This window comes from Gymnodraco acuticeps, unplaced genomic scaffold (genome assembly GCF_902827175.1).
Source record: "Gymnodraco acuticeps unplaced genomic scaffold, fGymAcu1.1, whole genome shotgun sequence".
NCBI lineage: Eukaryota > Metazoa > Chordata > Actinopteri > Perciformes > Bathydraconidae > Gymnodraco > Gymnodraco acuticeps.
Genome location: NW_022990647.1, coordinates 275,609 through 296,800, shown reverse-complemented (window position 1 = coordinate 296,800; position 21,192 = coordinate 275,609). Strand labels below are relative to the sequence as shown.

General features: G+C 41.7%; 1 protein-coding gene and 1 long non-coding RNA gene across 2 annotated transcripts; one reads left to right on the top strand and one right to left on the bottom strand.

Annotated features, from left to right (window-relative positions):
• The first annotated feature begins 70 nt into the window (after window positions 1–70).
• LOC117554871 lies at window positions 71–13,455 on the top strand. The gene is made up of 2 exons (XR_004570329.1): window positions 71–133; window positions 12,162–13,455. It is a non-coding gene; the product is annotated as an uncharacterized LOC117554871 (long non-coding RNA).
• LOC117554870 (probable G-protein coupled receptor 149) lies at window positions 9,438–19,389 on the bottom strand. The gene is made up of 5 exons (XM_034229441.1): window positions 18,051–19,389; window positions 17,077–17,257; window positions 16,470–16,960; window positions 12,885–13,028; window positions 9,438–12,518 (listed from the first exon to the last, which is right to left on the bottom strand). Exons 1-5 carry the CDS (start codon window positions 19,017–19,019, stop codon window positions 12,006–12,008), a joined length of 2,298 nt encoding a protein of 765 aa, XP_034085332.1. The 5' UTR covers window positions 19,020–19,389; the 3' UTR covers window positions 9,438–12,005.
• Between the last annotated feature and the right edge of the window lie 1,803 nt (window positions 19,390–21,192).

Sequence of the window (21,192 nt, the reverse complement as noted above, 5' to 3'; positions counted from 1 at the left end):
CGAGTAGTGCTCCGGAAAGCAGCTCAAGGCCTGACTCCTCCCAAACCTCTACCCTCATTAGAGCAGAGTATAAAAGGCATCTGGTGGCCTTTGGTTTTTACCTTTGGCTCTGCTGTCATGGTCGCTGGTAAAGGTAGGCTTCATAACCGATTATATGGATACATTGGTCTCATTTTTGCTAGTATTTTATGATCACTTACTGCTTCCTTGCCGATTGTCCTGAAGCTCAATACCTATGTTCAAAAACCTCTTCCTGTGGTCAATAGGGCAGAACCTTAAATGTTTGTATTCCACATGGTCAGCCATTTTTAACCTTCATAGTTTACCTGCTGCTGTTTTTTGCTAACTATGTTTTGTGTTGTTTATGATGTTACATTTGTTTTGCTTCGTGCCATTTGCTTTTTGGTTAGTTGAGCTTGTTTTGCATTTGTCTTTATAACAGTTTTAGCTCCTGCTTATCTTATAATATGGTTGTTGTTCCTTTTAGTTGTTTAGCTTCCGGTCTTGCTTTACATTGTGCCCCTGTTTATTTAACGTTTAACCAACAACCTCTTTGTTTAACCTTGTTTCAGTTGTTTCTTTTAATTTCCCGATCTTATTTAACCCTAGACCTTCTGCATGTTTTCTGGTGCATTTATTATTATTCCACTGCATTGTATTGCCTGAGTATACTGTTTATACATAATATAATCTAAGAAAATAAACCATTGTTTATTCAATCACTAATTTGGAGACCCTGAATAAGCAAGGGTGTGAAAATAAATGAATAATGATGCTCTAAAAACCCAACTGCTAACTGCCTTAATCAGCTCATGCTGCTCCCAGCCTAACGGACACATAAGGGAAGAAGACTGTTATCTGGGCCTTAAGGGTTACAGTGAATTGAAAAAGATCTACCATGACTGCTCACCTACAGGGTCCTGGCTCTGCTATTTTGTGTTGAATATCATCTATCAGCAGATTCAAAGCATTTAGTCTGTCCAAGCATCACAGGGATGAACTATGCCAATATTTTTCAGTGGGATAAGATATAGCACCATCTTTTTCTCTCGTGGTGGTTTGGCTCATAAAGGGGTTGTGTTGTGATATTTTCCTCAAGCTTTGGTCAAGTGTATTCTTTGAATGCAGATTTGGGTTCTGCCCGCTCTGTATTAATGTCATGTGGATTTTCCTGTCATATTGACAGGTTATCATCATGTAGGCGTTGATAAAAGCTAATTCTAATGTTGTGTTATGTGTGTATGAAGGTACGTAATAAAGTTTTGCATTGCCTATCCTGCTATTTGTGTTCTTTTAATCACACAGCGATAAGAAACAATAAAAATGTGCCTACATAACTGTCAGTTGCAGCCCTAGCATTAGTATTGGTTATAGTAACAGCTACAACATTAAAATACTTCTAGGCAGATTGAGGAGGCTAATGGGAGAATGAAATTCCATCTGAATAATAACTGTATTTGTATAGCACCTTTCATAGAGGGGATTGCAGTTCAAAGTGCTTTACATCAGTAAAAAATAAAACATAATCAGTGTAAAACAAGCGGCAAGAGCAAAGCATAAAGTGGGATAAAATAATGCATGTGTATATATATCTGCATTATTTTATCCCACATTATGCTTTGCTATTGCTGCTTTTACACTGATGTTTTATTTTTATATATATTTTATATAGTAATCCCAACAGGCCACCTTGTTTATGGATTGATTCAGTTTTAGTAGCATTTTTAAAAGACATGAATGATGAAATGAGCACAAAGTGCAGACATACTATAAAATCACAGTTAATAGACCTGCATCTGATGATCGCAGTGTTCTGGCGGGTGTGTAGAGTCAGTAATGTATGTAATGTAATAATGGCCACTTCTTGCTAAATTTACATTTCCATGTGATGCTTTTATCCGAGGCGGCTCACAATAGGTCAATGAACAGCGGTAGACTGTATCTCATTTACTTAGGCACTGTACTTAAGGTCAACCTTGAGGTACTTGAGACTAATCCTGCAACTGTATAGTTCTGCTCCACAACAGTTCGAGAATGAAGAAACCATCACGTATGAAAGGCTACATGTGAAGAGAGGGGCAGAAAACCGTCCATTACATTTACATTTCAATCTTGAACAATGAACAGCATCTCATTTACTTAGACACTGTACTTAAGGACAATGTTGAGGTACTTGAGACTAATCCTGCAATTGTATACTACTGCTCCACTCCCATTCAGTGTACTTTATACTGCGCTACTTTATTTGATAACTTCAGTTAACTTTGAAGATTCAGAACACTACAAAATATAATCAAGACATATTTTATCATGTATTATTATAGGTTAAGATAAAATGTTATTGATCCCATGGTGAATTTCATAAGCTACCCAGCAGTATATAATGCAATTCAAATCAGCTCCTCCACTTCAGCTCTCTGAAGCAGAAAGAAATCATTCTAATGTTGTGTTATCTAATGGCTGTAGTATGAAGATACGAAATAAAGTTTTGCATTGCCTATCCTGCAGAAACACCCATCTGAATAATGGCCACTTCTTGCTAAATTGAATGTATGAAGGTACGAAATAAAGTTTAGCATTTTGCAGTATCGGTAAAAAGTGGTTTATTATCAAAATAAACAATACAAAAAGTAAACAACAAAAATGAAATACAAAAAAATAATGTTATTGCCACAACTGTCTGTAAAAAGAATTAGCCACATCTTTAAAAATGAGTGAACTTTATGAACAAAAAAACGACTCGCATGTGAAGACAAGTGAAATGTCTAGAGACAAGTGAAATGTCTAGAGGTTTCATTTTCCTCTAAGCAATCGAAGAAGGTATTTTGCACCAGATTCAGGAAGCGTCGCATCTGATGAGGTGGCAACAGCCGCAGTCTGTGCTCAAACACTTTGGAATGGGCCGAGATTTCGTCATCAAGTCCACTCGGGGCCAACTGTGCCAGTCTTATTTTTACCTCCTCCAGCAATGTTTTTGACGCCTCAACGGCAGACTCCTCCTGCGCTTCGCCGGAGGCCTTCGAGTGCTGAGTGTGCTTGGCCTCTCTCTGAATGGTGCCGGTGTGGTGCAGATGGTGGATTCTGCCAGGGGAGTGCAGGGCTCAGCATCAAAGTTGAAGGGCTCTTCAGTGGTGCTGGTCGAGGTTTCACTGCTGGTGCCACCGGGGGGTGATTCTGCAGCCACCCGTTCCTTAATGTTTTTTAAAATAAATTCACAGTTAGTTGGATTTAATACCATGGCTTCTTAAAACTGTTTACTAAGCATTCATAACAAAACAATACCCTGAAATGTGTGTGCCATTAGTTTGGGGTGTGGTCAAGTGTGAGAGGCACATTGTAGACACACTGTAATGGCTCTATTCAGATGCTGAAGACATACTTCTAGAAGATTCAGAACACTACAAAATATAATCAAGACATATTTTCATGTATTATTATAGGTTAAGATAAAAGCGTTATTGATCCCATGGTGAATATCATAAGCAACCCAGCAGTATATCATGTAATTCAAATTAGCTCCTCCTTTACCAGCTGCAACATTAAGGTGATGAGTACATCAATAATTATAATACAATAATATATATATATTCTGTTGTTATATTTACCACTGTAACCACCAAATGAATGAAAATAATGTTTTTGTAAATGAAAGAAGCAAGAAACACTTATTTGTACTCAACCCATACAATAGTTACCGTGATGGCGAGGTTCGAAGTACTCTCCTTCCAGGCAAGTTTCCTGTACCGGGTGTACTCGGTTCGCAGAGAATCCCACTTCTTCCTCAGCTCTTTCTCTAAAGCACACAAATAAACGATGTAAGCATTGTTCAAATCGGTATGCATTACATTACATTACATTACATTGCATTTAGCTGACGCTTTTGTCCAAAGCGACTTACAATAAGTACATTCGACCAGGAAGACACAACCTTGAAGAAAACAGAATCATATAAGTACATCAGGTTTCATAGAGCTAAACATTTCAAGTGCTACTCAACTGGCTTTAGGTAATCCAGTCCTTTATTAGTATAAAAGTGCTTCGTTAATCGTTCTAACGCTCGAAGTGGAGTCGAAAGAGATGAGTTTTCAGTTTGCGCCGGAAGATGTGCAAGCTATCTGCCGTCCTGATGTCAATGGGGAGCTCATTCCACCATCTTGGAGCCAGGATAGCAAACCCACGTGTTTTCGCCGATGGGAACTTGGGTCCCCCTCGCAGCGAGGGCGCAACGAGTCGTTTGGCTGATGCAGAGCGTAGTGCACGCGCTGGGGTGTACGGTTTAACCATGTCCTGGATGTAGGAAGGGCCAGATCCATTCGCAGCACGGTAAGCAAGTACCAGTGTCTTGAAGTGGATTCTAGCAGTTACCGGAAGCCAGTGAAGGGAGCGGAGGAGCGGAGTGGTGTGGGAGAATTTAGGAAGGTTGAAAACCAGACGAGCCGCTGCATTCTGGATGAGCTGCAGAGGTCGGATGGCACATGCAGGTAGACCAGCCAGGAGGGAGTTGCAGTAGTCTAGGCGTGAGATGACGAGAGCCTGGACCAGAACCTGAGTCGCTTTCTGAGTCAGCTGGGGACGTATCTTCCTGATGTTGTAAAGCGTGTATCTGCAGCAGCGGGTTGTAGCAGCGATGTTTGCAGTGAAGGACAGGTTGTTATCTAGGGTCACACCCAGATTCCTTGCAGTCTGAGTCGGGGAAACAACTGAGGTGCCGATGTTGATTGTCAGGTCAAGAGTTGGACAATCTTTTCCCGGGAGGAAGAGCAGCTCAGTCTTGTCAAGGTTGAGCTTGAGGTGGTGAGCAGACATCCACTGAGAGATGTCAGCTAGACAAGCAGAGATGCGTGCGACGACCTGGGTCTCTGAGCGGGGAAAGGACAGAATTAATTGGGTGTCGTCAGCGTAGCAGTGGTAAGAAAAACCATGCGGGCTAATGACTGATCCGAGCGAGTTTGTGTACAAGGAGAAGAGGAGGGGACCAAGAACAGAGCCCTGAGGGACCCCCGTAGTTAATTGACAAGGGTCGGACTCAGACCCTCTCCAAGTCACCCTGTAGGTACGGTCTTTCAGGTATGAGGTGAGGAGGGAAAGTGCAGAGCCTGAAACTCCAAGTTTTTGGAGAGTGCGAAGGAGGATCTGATGATTCACCGTGTCGAATGCAGCAGACAGGTCCAACAGGATGATGACAGAGGAGAGGGATGCAGTTTTGGCAGTGTGCAGTTCCTCCGTGACAGCAATGAGAGCAGTTTCTGTGGAGTGACCTGCCTTGAAACCAGACTGGTGCGGATCCAGAAGGTTGTTCTGATTGAGATAACAGGAGAGTTGTTTAAAGACAGCGCGTTCAAGTGATTTAGACAGGAACGGGAGGAGAGAGACAGGCCTGTAGTTTATAACATCAGACGGGTTGAGAGTGGGTTTCTTTAGGAGAGGGTTTACTCTTGCCTCCTTGAGACTGTTTGGAAAGTGACCAGAAGTTAGAGAAGTGTTGATGAAATGGGTGAGAAACGGTAGAATATCAGGAGCGATAGTCTGAAGGAGGTTTGAAGGGATAGGGTCCAGAGGACAGGTGGTAGGGCGGGCAGAGGTAATGAGGGTAAGAACCTCACTTGGAGAGAGAGGGGAAAAGGAGGTTAGTGTGTTGGTGGAAGGAAGGTCTGGTGACCCAGCGGTGAGTAAAGGTGAGTCAGAAAAAGAAGAGCGAATATCATTAACCTTTTTTTCAAAGTGGGTAACAAAGTCGCTTGACAGAAGTGAGGAGGGGGGAGGAGCTTTTGGAGGGTCCAAGAGGGTGGAGAAGATGGAAAATAGTTTTTTAGGATTGGAATAGGAAGATTGGATCTTATCTTGAAAGAAAGTGCTTTTTGCCTGAGAGATCGAAGCAGAGAAAGAGGAGAGGAGAGCTTGATAGGTTAGGAGGTCGTCACGGTGTTTGGATTTCCACCATTTCCGCTCTGCTGCCCTAAGGACGGTTCTATTAGCACGCAGTGCATCATTTAGCCAGGGAGCCGGAGGGGACTGACGAGCCTGCCGAGATGTCAGTGCCAAACAAGTAGCAACAGCTAGCAACAAGATAACAACAAAACACAAGGTTGAAATAACAGATTACATTTCACGTACGCTGGCAAACAATACAAAACCAACAGTTTCTGCTGAAGAGCTCAATTGATGAAAACAAAAAGAGAGAATCTTACCTGAGAAACCAAGTTGAGTTTCAATCTCTCGCCAGAGTCCGGATTTCACTACTCGGTTCGAGTACTTTTTCTCTGTAATGTCGTACAGAGCTGGCCTCTCCTGGATCAAGGTGATGAGCAGGTCTTCGTTTCCTTCATTCCAGATCGCCATGATGACAAATAAACCGATGAGATGAAAATGTATAGCCGTCTGTGTGTGTGCCTTCTTAAATCGTTTGTTTACGTCCCTCACTTCCGTTTCGCTTCTCATGCACTGATTCGCTAGCTGAACAGCCAATCAGAGTGATTTCTTTGGCCGACTGCCTGTGGCCGACGCATGCGTCAGCCAAGGCGTGTCACGGCCGACGGTGCAGGACCTTTATATATACAGTATGTGCGGGACACACCAAATTGAATTTGGGTGACAGGGCACGCTTCGTCGTCCGACACACCAGGCCGATTTCGGCTGTTTTCGTAAGTCGGGAGACGAAGCGTGTCCTGTCGCCCAAACTCAATTTGGTGTGTCCCGCACCGTCGACCGTGACACGCCTTATTTGGACTGCCTGTCCCGATGCATGCCATGCATCGGGTCTGGCAGTCGGACCAAACAATCACTTTGATTGGCTGTTCAGCTAGCGAATCAGTGCATGAGAAGCGAAACGGAAGTGAGGGACGTAAACAAACGATTTAAGAAGGCACACACAGACTGATATTCATTTTCATCTCATCATGGCGATCTGGAATGACGGAAACGAAGACCTGCTCATCACATTGATCCAGGAGAGGCCAGCTCTGTACGACATCACAGAGAACAGGTACTCGAACCGAGTAGTGAAAACCGGACTCTGGCGAGAGATTGAAACGCAACTTGGATTCTCGGGTAAGATTATATTTTTCATCAATTGAGCTCTTTAGCAGATATTGTTGGCTTTTTATTGTTTGCCAGCGTACAGTGACGTTAACGTGAAATGTAATTTGTTATTTCAACCTTGTGTTTTGTTGTTATCTTGTTGCTAGCTGTGCAGTTTGGCACTGCATATAGAAATGAATTGGACATGCTAACTAGCCACAATGGTTACATCGTTTATTTGTGTGCTTCAGAGAAAGAGCTGAGGAAGAAGTGGGATTCTCTGCGAACCCAGTACACCCGGTACAGGAGACTTGCCCCTTCGGGTAGTTGTGGAGCACCAAAGACGGGCAGACAGCAGTGGATCATAACCACGCTGCAGTTTGCACACGCTATTTGTTGTTGTTTATATCACGCAGTCTGTTCTTCTTCTCTGTCTTCCGGTTGTTGCCTATTTTTAATGACGAATACACACTACCGCCGCCTGCTGGTAAGGAGAGTTATTGCCACTCACGCACTGAAGTCTTTGCGGTGTGTTCCCGTGCGACACATGGCCAAGACGCAGGAGAACACCGCGACGCAACAGCCGACGTCGGCGAGTCCTCTGGTGACTGCTTGGTGTGTCAGGGCCTTAACGAAAACGGCCGATTTCGGCTTGGTGTTTCAGGGTTATATATAGCCTATGGTCAGGGCCTTAAAACGGCAGCTTTCCACTGGACTAATTATGCTACCAATTATTAAAACACAATTTTTCTCTAGCAATTTATTGTTAACTTGACACTACATCACGTCTGTCATGTGAAGCTTGATCTTAACTCATTATGTCTAAGTCTGAAAACAAACATGGCAACACTAGAGTCAGTGATTTACAATTGGAAGGCAGCAGATTCAATTCAATCAATAACGGGTTATGTTTCTTATTTTATTTTCTATTTTACATTTACTTTATTCTTCACCCTTCACTCACCCTGTTTGTTAATGAATGCCCACAGTTGGAGCATATATCTAATTGCGTTTGTTCTCCTCTCTCCTTCTAAATGTTGTCTTTTACAAATAAAAGCAATATTCACCCAATTAGTGCTAAGATTGCAGGGACAAGAGAAAATAAACGGGAATGAAAGGTGTGAGTGTCATTTGCGGTGGATTTATCCCACCCTCATACATCTGTCATGAAATATCATGCATCACCACTTTTAAATCTATTTCTCTTCACTCCCCTTTTCTGTCATCATTTAGGATGTGAAAATGTGTTCATGTCAGCATGCATAGTGTTATCAACCATTTTAGAAATGCAGCTACACAGCAGCTCAGTTACAGTGAAAATACAATTTCCAGATTAAATTAACTATTGTCACATTGTGTGAGATAAGCCTTTTTAATGTTTGTTTCAATCTTCATCATCTATTTCAGCAGGAAATGCAAACTGGAATTAGCCTAACTTAAATCTCAATGGATTCAGAGAGTAAGCAATTCAGGAAAATAGTGGAAAACACTAGAAGAGCAGAGTATAATAACCAGCTGAGAATCTAGCAGAGATATGTCAGGAGGGAGAGATATGAGGAAGCCTTTTGAGTAGTAGAGAGCTTGTGGAAACACAAAGATGTGAGTGAAGAAAGGACTTTCGCATGCTAGCCCCCTCCCCCTACTCTCACGATGCTGCAGATGCATGATTCTCCTGCACACCTTGTTTTCATATACCCTCAAGGCTGTTGCAAACACAGGATCTCTGACCATAATAAATTATTTAACCAAGATGAAAAGCATCATATTTTAACATTGGTTGTTTTTTCTTTTCTCCTGGCATAGGCCTGTATGTGTTGGAGTAGAGGTCTCGTGTTACTTCTCAACCCAGGCTTACCTCCACCTTCTTGCTTCAGCAAAATCAGAAGTTGTGAGTGGGAGGTGTAAGTCCTTGTATCAGAGAGACATGGTAAAACATTTGGAATGGCTTCTGTCCAGGTCCTTTGATAACTACAGTTTTTTTTATATTATTTGCTTTTTCTGCAATATGCCCTTTTTATTTTTTTACCTGATTTGCTACTATTTGCTTTCCGGTTTTCTCTATTTATTCTCATTTCACATAGGCCCATCACCAAATATCTGTACAAAGTATAATTTGTGAAACATGTATTTGTCGTTACTGCTCATTTTATGTCAGCAAATTCTCACTCACAAAAGAGAATTACAAAAATATCTATGTGGATTATATTACTGTCATCCAGGGGCACAACAACCAATGATGGCAGCCACAGTAACCTACGTATCTAGGTCAGTCTCTTCAAGTAGTTCATTATTGCACTATATTTTATTTTAGTAGGCCTAAGTAGGGCTACTAAAGAATACCATTGAGTGGTTTGTGTGTTACTATATCAGTGAGACGGTCGACAAGACATGCAATTGTACAGCTAATGTGCAACTACCAATTTCAAACAAAGCAAATAGCAGTTTATTGATCACAAGGATTTATGAGAATGCTTGACCAGAAGCTGAACTGTTGTCCTGTTTGAAAGTGAGAATAAGCAGATGATCAAATTATTTCCTCTTGGTTAGGCTGTGGAGATGAAGCTGCTCAATTGAAAACCTTTGGCACCATTAACATCTCAAATGGTTGACATTGAATAAAACGTTACATTCATTATGATTCATACGCCTGTACATTATTTTCTTTTTACATTTTGCCGGGTAGCACTCGGAATAGTACGGAGCCCCCTAGGGGACATGGAGAACGTTATGTTCATGAGTTATTGATCCGCGTAATTCGAATCTGTCAATAACTCAGCTCAGAGTATGCTTTGCGACGTGCATGTCCCCTCGCTCGGAGTGTTCTCTTGAGGTGTCCTTCACTTATGTGAAACCCGTGCCTATTGCCAAGCACTGATGTTATATCTTTATATTTAAGGCCAAGCTCAAAGTAAAATCGATGAACCGCTCCATTGTTGTGGTTTCTGTGTTGCCGAACTGACCGTATTGAGCTAAATGAAAAGTTTTGCGATATCTCGCAAAACATTTTCTTTTTTTTAAAAATACATTTTTTTCTTCTTCTCCATGTTCTGTAGGGCTCCGTACAATTCCAGGTTACCAAAAACAGTACTGAAATATATAATAATATCTATAACATTTTAGTCCAGAATGTATGCATGTAGAAAGTGATAGACCATGTTTTCTCACTGATTGGATGGGCAGTGAACCGAGCAGTTAGGGAAATGATCCCCCAAAGTGGCTCTAAAATGTACATTCATTTGCTGCCTAGTGCCTATACTGTAAACAAATACACACTGTGACACATTTCGATTTCACTAAATGTGCATGAGGCAGAAAACAGCACTCTTGACTACTTCTACAATAATCGCTTGCACTTTCACTCTAATCGTTGGCCTGTACTATCCTTTTTGATATTTTTAAGATGTATAGTGTCCCTCTCATTAGCAACATATTTCTAAATGCACAGACATATCACCTGGACTCAAAAGAAAACACACCACAGATACAATAAAATTATGCAGAATAAAAAAAAATACAAGAAAGAAACATGTGAATTTTAGATGACATCTGAAACCATAATTCTAATAGCCTCATTGTTATGGGCCAGGCTACTTCTTACACACAACAATGCACAACAACACACATTGAGATGAGTCAGACACATGGGTCAGATGACCCTTCCCCTCATGGCTGAATCACCAATGACGTAGTCTGCAAGAGTGGCTTCATATCAGACTTGTGACTAGACCCTGGCACCGCATCGTCTTAGTGAATGTCTCTCTCCCTGTATCCATTTTAGGTAAGATGCAGGCTGCTAAATGGTGACACAAGAAATGCTCTGCTGAAATACTGTTGATATATCCTACCTTTTTCTTTTTTTTTATATCTTCATTTGAAGAATTATCTGCTTTTAATTTACTCTACACACAGACAGGTGATGCATTAGCTCTTGTGATTTAATCTAAAGCGGAAGTACAAGAGTAACGGCCCGTCCACACTACAGCTTCGACAGCTTCAAAAACGGTTTCCAACGCGTCTGCCCATTCACTTTGAATGGGGTGACGTCACTTTTCGCCGAACTGCATTGTGGGAAGCAGAGCGGAGCTTTCCTGGCGTTTCAGGCTGCAAAAGTTGAGCAATGTTCAACTTTTGAAGCTTCTGAAGCTTTCGGTGGAAGCGTCAGCCAATCAAATCATATGCCAGTACAAGCTCTAGCCAATCAAACCGCTGCTTGGGTGTCAGGGGCGGGAGATTCATGTGATTGGTTGTTGGTCGAGCTTCAGACACGCCCAGCTCCAAGCTTTTTTTGAAGCTGTAGTGTGGACGGGCCGTAAGCAAACGGACTGTAATAAAACTCTTAAGCTAAAGTCCCTTTCACACATGCGCTGCAACCCTGAAATGATCTATACCATACCCAGAGGAGCTGTATGTGAGAACACAAAAGCCAGATTGCTTGAATCACACATTACATACTTTAACCTGCCAGCTCCCAGGAGCAAACCCTGTGTGTTGTCTGCTTTGAGTTCATGTGTTAATAGAGCTGCTCGTTGTACCATTCACGGACAGTGAGTCGGCGCGTTGATGACGTTTCTATGGTGGCTGGCTTGAAATTGGAGAAACTGGAAATACAATGAGATTCAGGGAGTTCTGTGTGCAAGGACTGATGCAGGAAGTTTCTGTCAAATTACGACAAATGACGAACCATCCATGTGAACGAGGTGTAATCGGTCTGTTATTTGTCTGGCCTCCTGCAGGCTCTACCCAAGATAATGGACTCCATTTAGTGACAATGTTTCTGATATGGACAATATCCTGTTGAGTGTGTGAAAGGGAAACTCCTGACACTGTGCAGCCTTTGTATGAGAAAAAGGATAAAGTCTCTAATTTTGTCACCTCTCAGGTTTATACATAAATGTGGAATGATTAGAAAATGTGTCTTTCATTTGCTATCAGAGGGGCTCTTTCAAGCTGTTCCTAAGAGACACTTCTTGTTATCCTGGATATCTCTGTCACTCTTCCCTCTCCCCATCTTGCTTCCTGTAGGCCTCGTTGAGCAGCTGTATCTCCTCATGATACCCAGAGCTCTCCTGTGTTTGCCGCCGGCTGTTCTGCCGATGAGCCTCTACAGTGTCAGGTATGTTGATATTGATGGTTTCTGCCTCCAGGTTGCCACTGCTGGGGATGAGCAGAGAGTAGGAAGCCGTCTCCCCAAGGTCGCAGGAGACAAAGCGGTTTTCCCTTCGTGAGTAGCGCAGTGATGGCGAGCGGGTGTGGGTGGAGGACTGGCTGATGTTGGAGATGATGGAGACACTGTCCATGGCCTCCTCGTTGTCACAGATCTCTAGCACCTCAAGGTGGATCTTCACGTTGGTGTCCCCCACACCAGATCCGATGCCCATCCCCAGTCCAATCCCCACGCCCATCCCTACACTGCTGACATTCACGTCTCCAGCCTTGCCTCCTGATGATGACTCGTCTGCACTGGGCTCGTGGCCAACTGATTTGGAGCGATACACCTCCACCTTTGAAGCAGATTTATAATCCAAGTTATTTATAAAAAGTATGGGGTCACAATGCAATTCATTCTTTATCTTACATATCTGCCCAAGTTGTCAATGGGACATTAACAAAACCTATGTGAACTAGTAGGTACAATAGAAGACAATTGTTAAAGGAATAGTTTGACATTTTGGGAATTACACTTGAGACGGCTGTATGTCTGACTCTGCAAAATAAATCAAATGATTGAGTCAGATATACACAACTTCTGTACTTGCACTGACATAAGAATGATATCAATCCTTTTATCTGACATACAGCAAGAAAGCAATACGCATATTTCATTATCATTTATATTAATAAGTACGGTCCATTTTGATGGTTATTACCTTCTTGGCATTGTTGGGGGAGATTTTGAGTCCGTCACTGCAGACTTCATAGGTGGAAAGAGAGAGGGTCTTCCCAGTTGGGGCTTGCAGAGATACGGTGCCCTGAAAGGCGCACAGGGGTATTGACAGACCACCTGATGACCGCTGCATAAAAACAAAACGAAAACGCAAGAAAAAGTTCAGTGAATATCCAGCGCAACATCTTTATTTATGTATTAACTTGGTCCCATTAGTCGAGAATAATATTATGCATTTTACAAAATTCCATATGGCTGCTTATCATGTAATTGAGAAGAAAAACAAAGAAAAATGTTTCTTTTGTTCAAACTAATTGAGCTTAGACCGTGTCCTTGATGTCAATGGCAGGGAGATCTATGTGTCGACCAACCATTTCAATCAAAAAGTTAAATATGGTTAGCCTTGTCATTGCTGCTTGGTAGAATAAAGATTTGTTAGGCGCACAGCAGAAAGCTGTATACAATTCATGAGCCATTTAGCCATTGTCAGAAATGTTATTCTTACTAATTGAATTTTAATAACATTTCAGTGTATTAAACATTAATCAAATTTCCTCTGGGTTTCTCACTCTCATTTCAAATCACATTTCAGATTTTCCAGTCATATTTATTTCATGGAGATTATTTCACTCCACAGTAAATTTATGTGAGCCTCTGTCACATGATCATTTGAACAAATTAATTTTTCTGGTAGGGGGAAGAAGTATGCTGCCACAGTGGGGTGACTGGCAGGTCTCATTAAGCCCTCTAAATTATTTAGATGAGTTCAATGTAATGATCTGATTGTGATTATGACGCACAGCAGGAACAAAGAGAATGTCAATCTCTTGTCCTCCCTGACTCTGTCTGTTTTCCTGTCATTGTGCAAAGAGAGAGACATGGAGGGAGAGAGAGACTACCATGCTAAGATGAAAACACATTGTCAAGTAAAAATCAATAATTCTGTGTGTGTGTGTGTGTATATATATATATATATATATATATATAAAATGTAGGCCTACATGTTTTTATTACATGCAATGTTGCTATTCTCTCATTTTCAAATGTTATTTCTAAGTGTAATTTTAATATATGTATAACCTGCATGAAATCTAGGCAAATATTTACATTATGCATATTTTGCAGCTGGCACTTCTTCCTGGCAGGATTATAACTTTTGAATTGATTGTCATGCAATTTACATTCATAAAGGTCTGCAGAAAATGAATGACCTTTTTATGACCTATTAGCTCATTCCAGTATAATGATATGACTACAAATTTGGCCCAGACATTCATGTTCCTCTCAGAAAGAATTCCACCAACTAATAGGCAAACCCAACACAACAGATATGATAAATATAGTAAACATACCTGCAAAACATATGCGTGATAGCATTGTGATTGTGAACATCTTAGCAGGCTACAGTTTAGCATTCAGTTCAAATCACTGCTTTTTCTGAGTAAATTGTCACAGAACTGCATACCCACTTTATATAAGCAACATAAGTGATGTTCAATATTTGTTAATGATGGCTGCAGATCATTTTATTGATTAGTGTTGTGCTATCTTTCCAATCCATTCCGATTCAATAGTTGTTCTCATTATCCACCTTGTAACCTATTGGAGAGAACAACACTTATTTACAGATCAGGATGTGTTCACAAAGTAAACGGGTTTCAGTTCCCTGTATGATTGCACATTATATCTTGTTTTTGTCTGGGAGTGGGCTTTTGAGTGCGCCCTAAGCCCTTTGTTTTCAAGTAGAGAGCATAAAGTCACTGAGAGGGTAAATATGTCTTTGAGCTTTAATTCCACCTCTCCCTGAGGACACTGAAGGCCAAAGGGGCTGGCAGTAAGGAGAACAGACGCTGGGTAATGACATCTATCCTGCTAACGAGGAACAAAACCTTGTCAGGAAGTGCTTTCAAATCACAAACTTTGTCTTTCGTGACTGTGTTTGGGAAGGGGGTGGTTGCTAGATTTGGGCAGCTTTTAGTTATTTATTGTATTTGCTGTTTGTCTGTATACTGTACTTGTATATAAGGACCCAATCAATGAACACAGCCTAAGGGAGCACAATATACATAGTTTTGCTGGAGAAGAAAAATGTAGATGAGAAGTAGGCCACACACACACATTTCCCGACCTCTAGTGATTTCAAACCCGAAACATTTTCAGACTTGTAAGTAAAAAAGAGACGGAGAGGAAGAGAGACATAAGTCAGAGCATGTGCTCGTGGCTTGCATATATTCTTAGCTTTGGTGAAAAGTCAAGGGAACCCTGTGAATAAATCCATGCCAATGTTTCTCTCAGCAAAATGTATCCTAACTTTGTAGCATTAATAGCCTCCTAAACCTGCTAAAGCCTCTTAAAGAAAATAAAGTCAGCCGGGGGAACTGGCAAAACTGCAGGTCTTAAAGGGTAAATAAAGGCTATATTGAACAATTGTATTAAGTCCAGCAACTCAAGGACAGAAATAAACATCTGGAATCACAGAAATTGATAAAAAATGGATTAGTGGAGAGATGTTTTGTGCCAGTAGAAAACTGTCTTGAGCTGTGGATGGTTTACATTTAGCGGTGTTTGACTTCTACTTCATTGTGCATCTTTTGAGAGACTAAGTAAATAATACCTGTATGAGCGCAATGTTACTTAACATGCAACTCTGCTCTATAGATATATGGATATACAGCATGTGTTGCATTCCTGTTTTAGTTTTTCTTTTTCATATGATTTCATGCCACATTACAGCTTTGCACAAAACCATTCACAAACACACATAAGGGGAGCTAACCTTGAGTGGATACATCTCATTAAAACTGATTTTGAAACTGTAAACACTGCCTACAAAAAGAGAGAAAACCCACAAGAGTAAGTTAATGAACTGAACTAAGCCTTGAGAGTTGTTCTGATTTTAGAGTGGGATAGCAATGAATGTATATTGTTTTGAATGACAGGCTGGCATTTGTTACTGAAGTGGTATGCTGTTGATAGTATTTTGATCAATTGGTCTATTAGTCAGAATCCATTGATGCTTAGCACAAACAAGATCTGCTGAGAGAGAAGAGAGGCTAAGGGAGAGAGGATTTTTACAATGTTATCTAAATCACATGGCCACCTCCCAGTCTGTCAGCTTGATTATAAAGAGGCATATTCACAGATGCGGAAAAAAAACAACCTCACTGAGCAACAGACAATAACAATAAGTCAGACAGATAAAAATGCACTCTCTTCTCTAAAGCCTCGTCATGTAAAAAATGCATCCTATAGCCTTGTGTCTGTTTCTCTGTACTTAGCAAAGCAGCAAGACTGCATTATAAACTAAATGTAAACACAGAAAGTGAGATTGAATCCAACCATTTTATGGTACTTAGATGCTAATCACTCCTAAACAATATTCTCCAGAGAGCATGCTTATGTTGACTGCTAATGCAGCTGTTGTTTAACTAGTTTAGGGAAACACTCAAGAGTGAGGTTGTAAAAGCAATTATTGGCATCCATAAACCACGGAATGACAGATGCAAATTACTTAATTGAATGGTTCAACATCAGGTTAATAAACTGAAGACTCTCGACAGAGGAGTACCTGTCTTGGTGTTCTCTCTGATTTACTCCTGCACCACTCCCAGTCTGTCAGCTCGATTTTCCGACACTCCTCATGGGACAGCCTCCTCTCTGGGCCCTCGAACACAAATGACGTATCGGTGAGATTGTGATCCTGCTCCTTGTGATGCGAAGAGACGCAGCGGTCGCCTTCATCTCCGTGGTGTTCACGAGGAAGTGAAAGACAATCAGTCAGCGCCGCTCCTCCACTGGCCACTGCTTCCAATGGAAGGTCTGCTTGAGAGAAACTGTCCACAGGGAATGTGGTGCTGAAATCAAAATCAGGCCCTAGGCTGAGGAGCCCGCCGCTTTCTAGTGTCTCAAGGCGGCTATTGGGGAAGTCACAGTTAAAGAAGCTGTGAAGGTCAGGCTTCCCAAGAGGTGGACTGTTATGAGGCATAGTGGCATGTGACAACTTGTAGACTCCATAGCCTTGTTGGATGGAAAGGTTGAACTCAAATCTTCTTTTCATCACTGTGAAAAGGTAATTAAGGATAATTGTGTTATAACTTTACTTCCCTCTCCTTTAAAGGGTAGCAACATGGGGAACTAAGGGTTTATTATGTAGAAATACACTTGGTTTTGTTTACCTGAGGGTTCCTGCGTTGGATCCTGTTTGCAGTTAATGAAGCAGCCGCATGGCATGTGGATCCAGCGCTCAGACAGCACGAATAATGGAGTGACCGCAGGGGCAAGCAGAGTAAGAAAGAAGCTCAGCGTCTCCAGGGATGAGCTGCGTGCATTTACTGCGTGGCGCACAAGCACCAACGTCTGTGAATGAAGGGAAATAGAAGATAAATGCACTGAGCAGTCCGTGATTCAATATGCATGAGGAAATATTGGGAGAGGCACGTGGATGGAAATGAGGCCCAAATTGTGCTTTTTTTGTTTTTCATTTTCTGGAGAGGCACATATTGAACTATGACTGTTCTAAATTGAAAATAAACAGGAAAATATATTATATATCTGTATTACAAACACAAGCAATACAAAAAGATACCACTAGACAAATCATCTTTGGAAAGGCGTGTGTGTTTCTTGGAAAACCAAACAAACTAATTTACAATTAAAATGTCCACCACATCATATCATCAAATCTTTGGCTTAGCTCATTTTTCAGTGTTGCAAGTTTGGCTTGCCAATTCGGTTTGCCCATCATTGTCTGCTGGCTGCACTGCAGATGTTGTTACATCAAATTAACGTTTTGATTGAGCAAGAACAAATGCTCTTATAAGGTATTTCAAAATGCAACCCAATGAATGCTGCCCTTTCGGTGTTGACTAAAACATGGCAAATCATTTTACTCAAGGCCTGTAATGGAAGTTAATTTAATAGGACATCGTCTTGTGTTCTTTAAATGTCACGGTTTAACATTTCTTATGAGACCACAAACTAGGATGTCCAAATGCTTTCAAAACTGTAAATGCATGTAATTAATACTGTGGTTTAGTGTTGCTTCAAGAGACATCCAGGGTTTTGCAATGGGTCTCCATCAAAAAGGGATAGCTTAAAATGTTTTTTTACACACTAATTTAGAATAATTTGAATTTATCACGCTACTTACCATCATTGGCATCCATAAAATAACTCGGACAACCGCAAGGATCATGGAGAAGCGTTTTTGTGCAAACACCACTGGTGTATCCCCGATAGCAGCTGTCCTCTGCCCGCTGACTGACACTGGGGACAAACCACTGTCTTCTTTCTCCATGATCTTCGTCCCGCATGAACTCGGGCTCAGCTCGTTGTAGGCCCCGAAACTTTTGTTTAGGCTGTCCCGGGAAAAAGCAGGAAGGTCACAGAGGGGGGCAGAGCCACTCAGTCCCCTCGCCATCTCTGAATAGCTGGGGTACAGTAAAGTCCTCTGGGGCTCCCTAGAGCACAGCAGCTGATAGGTGAGGGGGGTAAAGAAAAATAACATGCCGCAGAAACACATGGAATATAAAGAGAACAACATCAGGGTGTAAAAACTGTCGCTCTCTGGGAAACACCCGAGAGGGGCAGGCGTAAAGCTTCCCCATCCGCACAAAGGTAACACACTGACGGCGAGGCTCACTGCCCACACACCGGCAATGGCCCACATCATTCTTAGTGGCCGGCGGACAGATTGGAGTACTCCAAATCTCTTGGTGACATAAAAAGTGTAAGCTACTATTAGGCATGCCTTCATATTGCTTGAAACACCCTGGAACACGTACAGAAGTCCAGATAAAGTACACAGGCTGCCCGACCATCCACCTCCATCTCTCTCCCACTGCAGGAGCATGAACAAGGACAGAGGGACCACACTGAGGAGATCGTCCACTGACATAGAAGCCACGATAAGACACAAGGAGCTTTTTCTCCTCAACCGGAGGAGTGAGAGCAGCGAATACACACCTCCGACAAGGGTAGCAGCAGCGATGATTACGCACAAGCCGAAAAGCAGAAGGCGAATTTGCCTCTCCATCTCCGAGGGGTCTGTCTTCTCGTAGGTAGCCGTCGATAGGTAGCTCTGGTTGGGCGCTTGAGAGCTAAGGTACGTCGTTGACATTTTTAGTGAATTAACTTGTCTCTTTCTTTTGGCACTTTTAACAAGTTACATTTGACTCATATGCCGTAAAGTTTACCGCGCTGACAGGATGGCACAACATGAGCTGCATCTCAAAACCAAAAATCAGGGTGGAGAAGATAGAGTGAGAAATATTGGACCATATCCCTCTCCGATCCAACTGTACGAGTTACAGCTCTCCGGTGCCTTGGATGTGTAGCCTACGGGTGCTGGCAGGCACTTGTGTTCACCGTTCAAACCGAGCAACCAGGGCACCTCTCGCTTCCAGCTGCCGATCTACGCGCTGTAGTCATCATCGCTTCCTCTCACGGTTCTCATTTGGGTTGGGCCAAACGCTGCCTATACCTCTGTGGGATTGGTCCGACGCATGCATCAGTCTGTTTTCATTTAACACGACCCTCTCCTTTGGTCATGCCAAATACTACACCCTCCCAACCCTCCTTCTCCCACTGCCCCCTCCCCCTCTCTATCTCTTTGAGTGAGGGACAATCTAATTCAAATGAGATAAAAAAAATAACCTTTACAGGATTTCCCCTTCCACAGCAGATTTGTGTTTAGGGGACCATCACTTTGTGGCTAATTTAATTTGGACCTGACCATCTACACAGACAGGATGGTCTGTTAGCCACAGCGGTTGGCTTTCATTGTTCCATTTTCCAAATATTATCTTCGGCTTAACGGAGTCAGGGAATTAAATGCCAGGGCTAAAATAATAAGAAAAATGTGATTCCGATTGAGTTGACCATGTAGGTTGGATGCTTTCTTAGCCAGACGGAAAACAGAGTACGGCCAGTATAAACACATGTGTGACTGTTTGTATTTATTCCTGTTTATACAACTGTCAGACAGCAAAAGGCCAACGATCAATTTATAAGCAACATATTATTGCCTGACTCATATAAATGGACATAGGAATAAATATACAACTCGTTGTCGCCATAGGCGTGTTAATTAATTAAACGTTTAAGTTGTATAACATACAGATTTAAGGGACAACCTTGGAACATTCACATTGCTACGAAACATTATTTCAAAATCAAATTAAACAGTTGGTGATTCCTTGGATAGACGTTGGCAGAATACTTGCAGGTGAAGCTTTTGGGTATGTGTGTCCATGTCCTTATGCATGTGCACAAGCTATACCCTGGTTTTTTGGCCTTGTCCCATCCTTCCTGTAGTGTTCAAGGATTTTCACGTTGAAGGACTCCTCAGTTTGTTTACATGGTTCAGGGAGTTTATTTATCCTCAAGGGGGTACATTGACTGAGATAATACTCCTTGTGTTGTGCTCTGTTTATCACTAGTGATAGATTTTTTTACTTGTGCTCTTTATGGAAATGTGAACATGGAACAGTGACTTACAGCCCATCTAACGATTATGAGAAAGGAAAACAAAACACAATCCACAAGGGTACATAAACATAAACACACACACACACATATACTGTATACCCCAGCTTGGCTCAGCGTCACACCTCAAGGTGACCTCCTTATTGTGTGTGTTTGTTTATACTGTATGCAATACTGTGCATGCCTCACAGGGTGAAACACATGATGCTGGAAAATATAGAAGCTAATGTAGTGTCAAAACACATCCTACCCTCTATTCATGCAGGAATGCTGAAAATATAAATAGATGAAGAGGTAGAAAGGAACAAACCAATAGCAGGAAAAAAATATCAACCGAGAATATGAAAATGTGAAGTTTTTCTTACAGTCCTGACTTATGTGTTAAGTGGAATTATAAATGTGCACTGTTGAAACAAAACAATACATCCTACTTGCATTATGGAAGATTGATGGGCTCATTTAACTATAAGATGCACACAGATTTCAACATTTTATAATCGGTGCAGCAGAACTGTTATACAAATTCATAGATAAAATGATTACCTAAAGTATGCATTTGATTTGTTATAGCCCATTTTCCATATGGATAGTCTTGGCTGTATGGTTCATTCAAAAATCATGATAATAGTCCTCAGTCATCAACAGCAGAAACAAATAATAATAAGATAACAAAATACAATTATAAATCTTAAGATTGACCCACATCCAGATGTTTCTGTCTGCTGTATTTGATGCTCTGATGATAAACAGAGTCTCTCCTGCTCCAACCGGTTTGGAAAACACATTGATAATTGCTTTCTGAATGT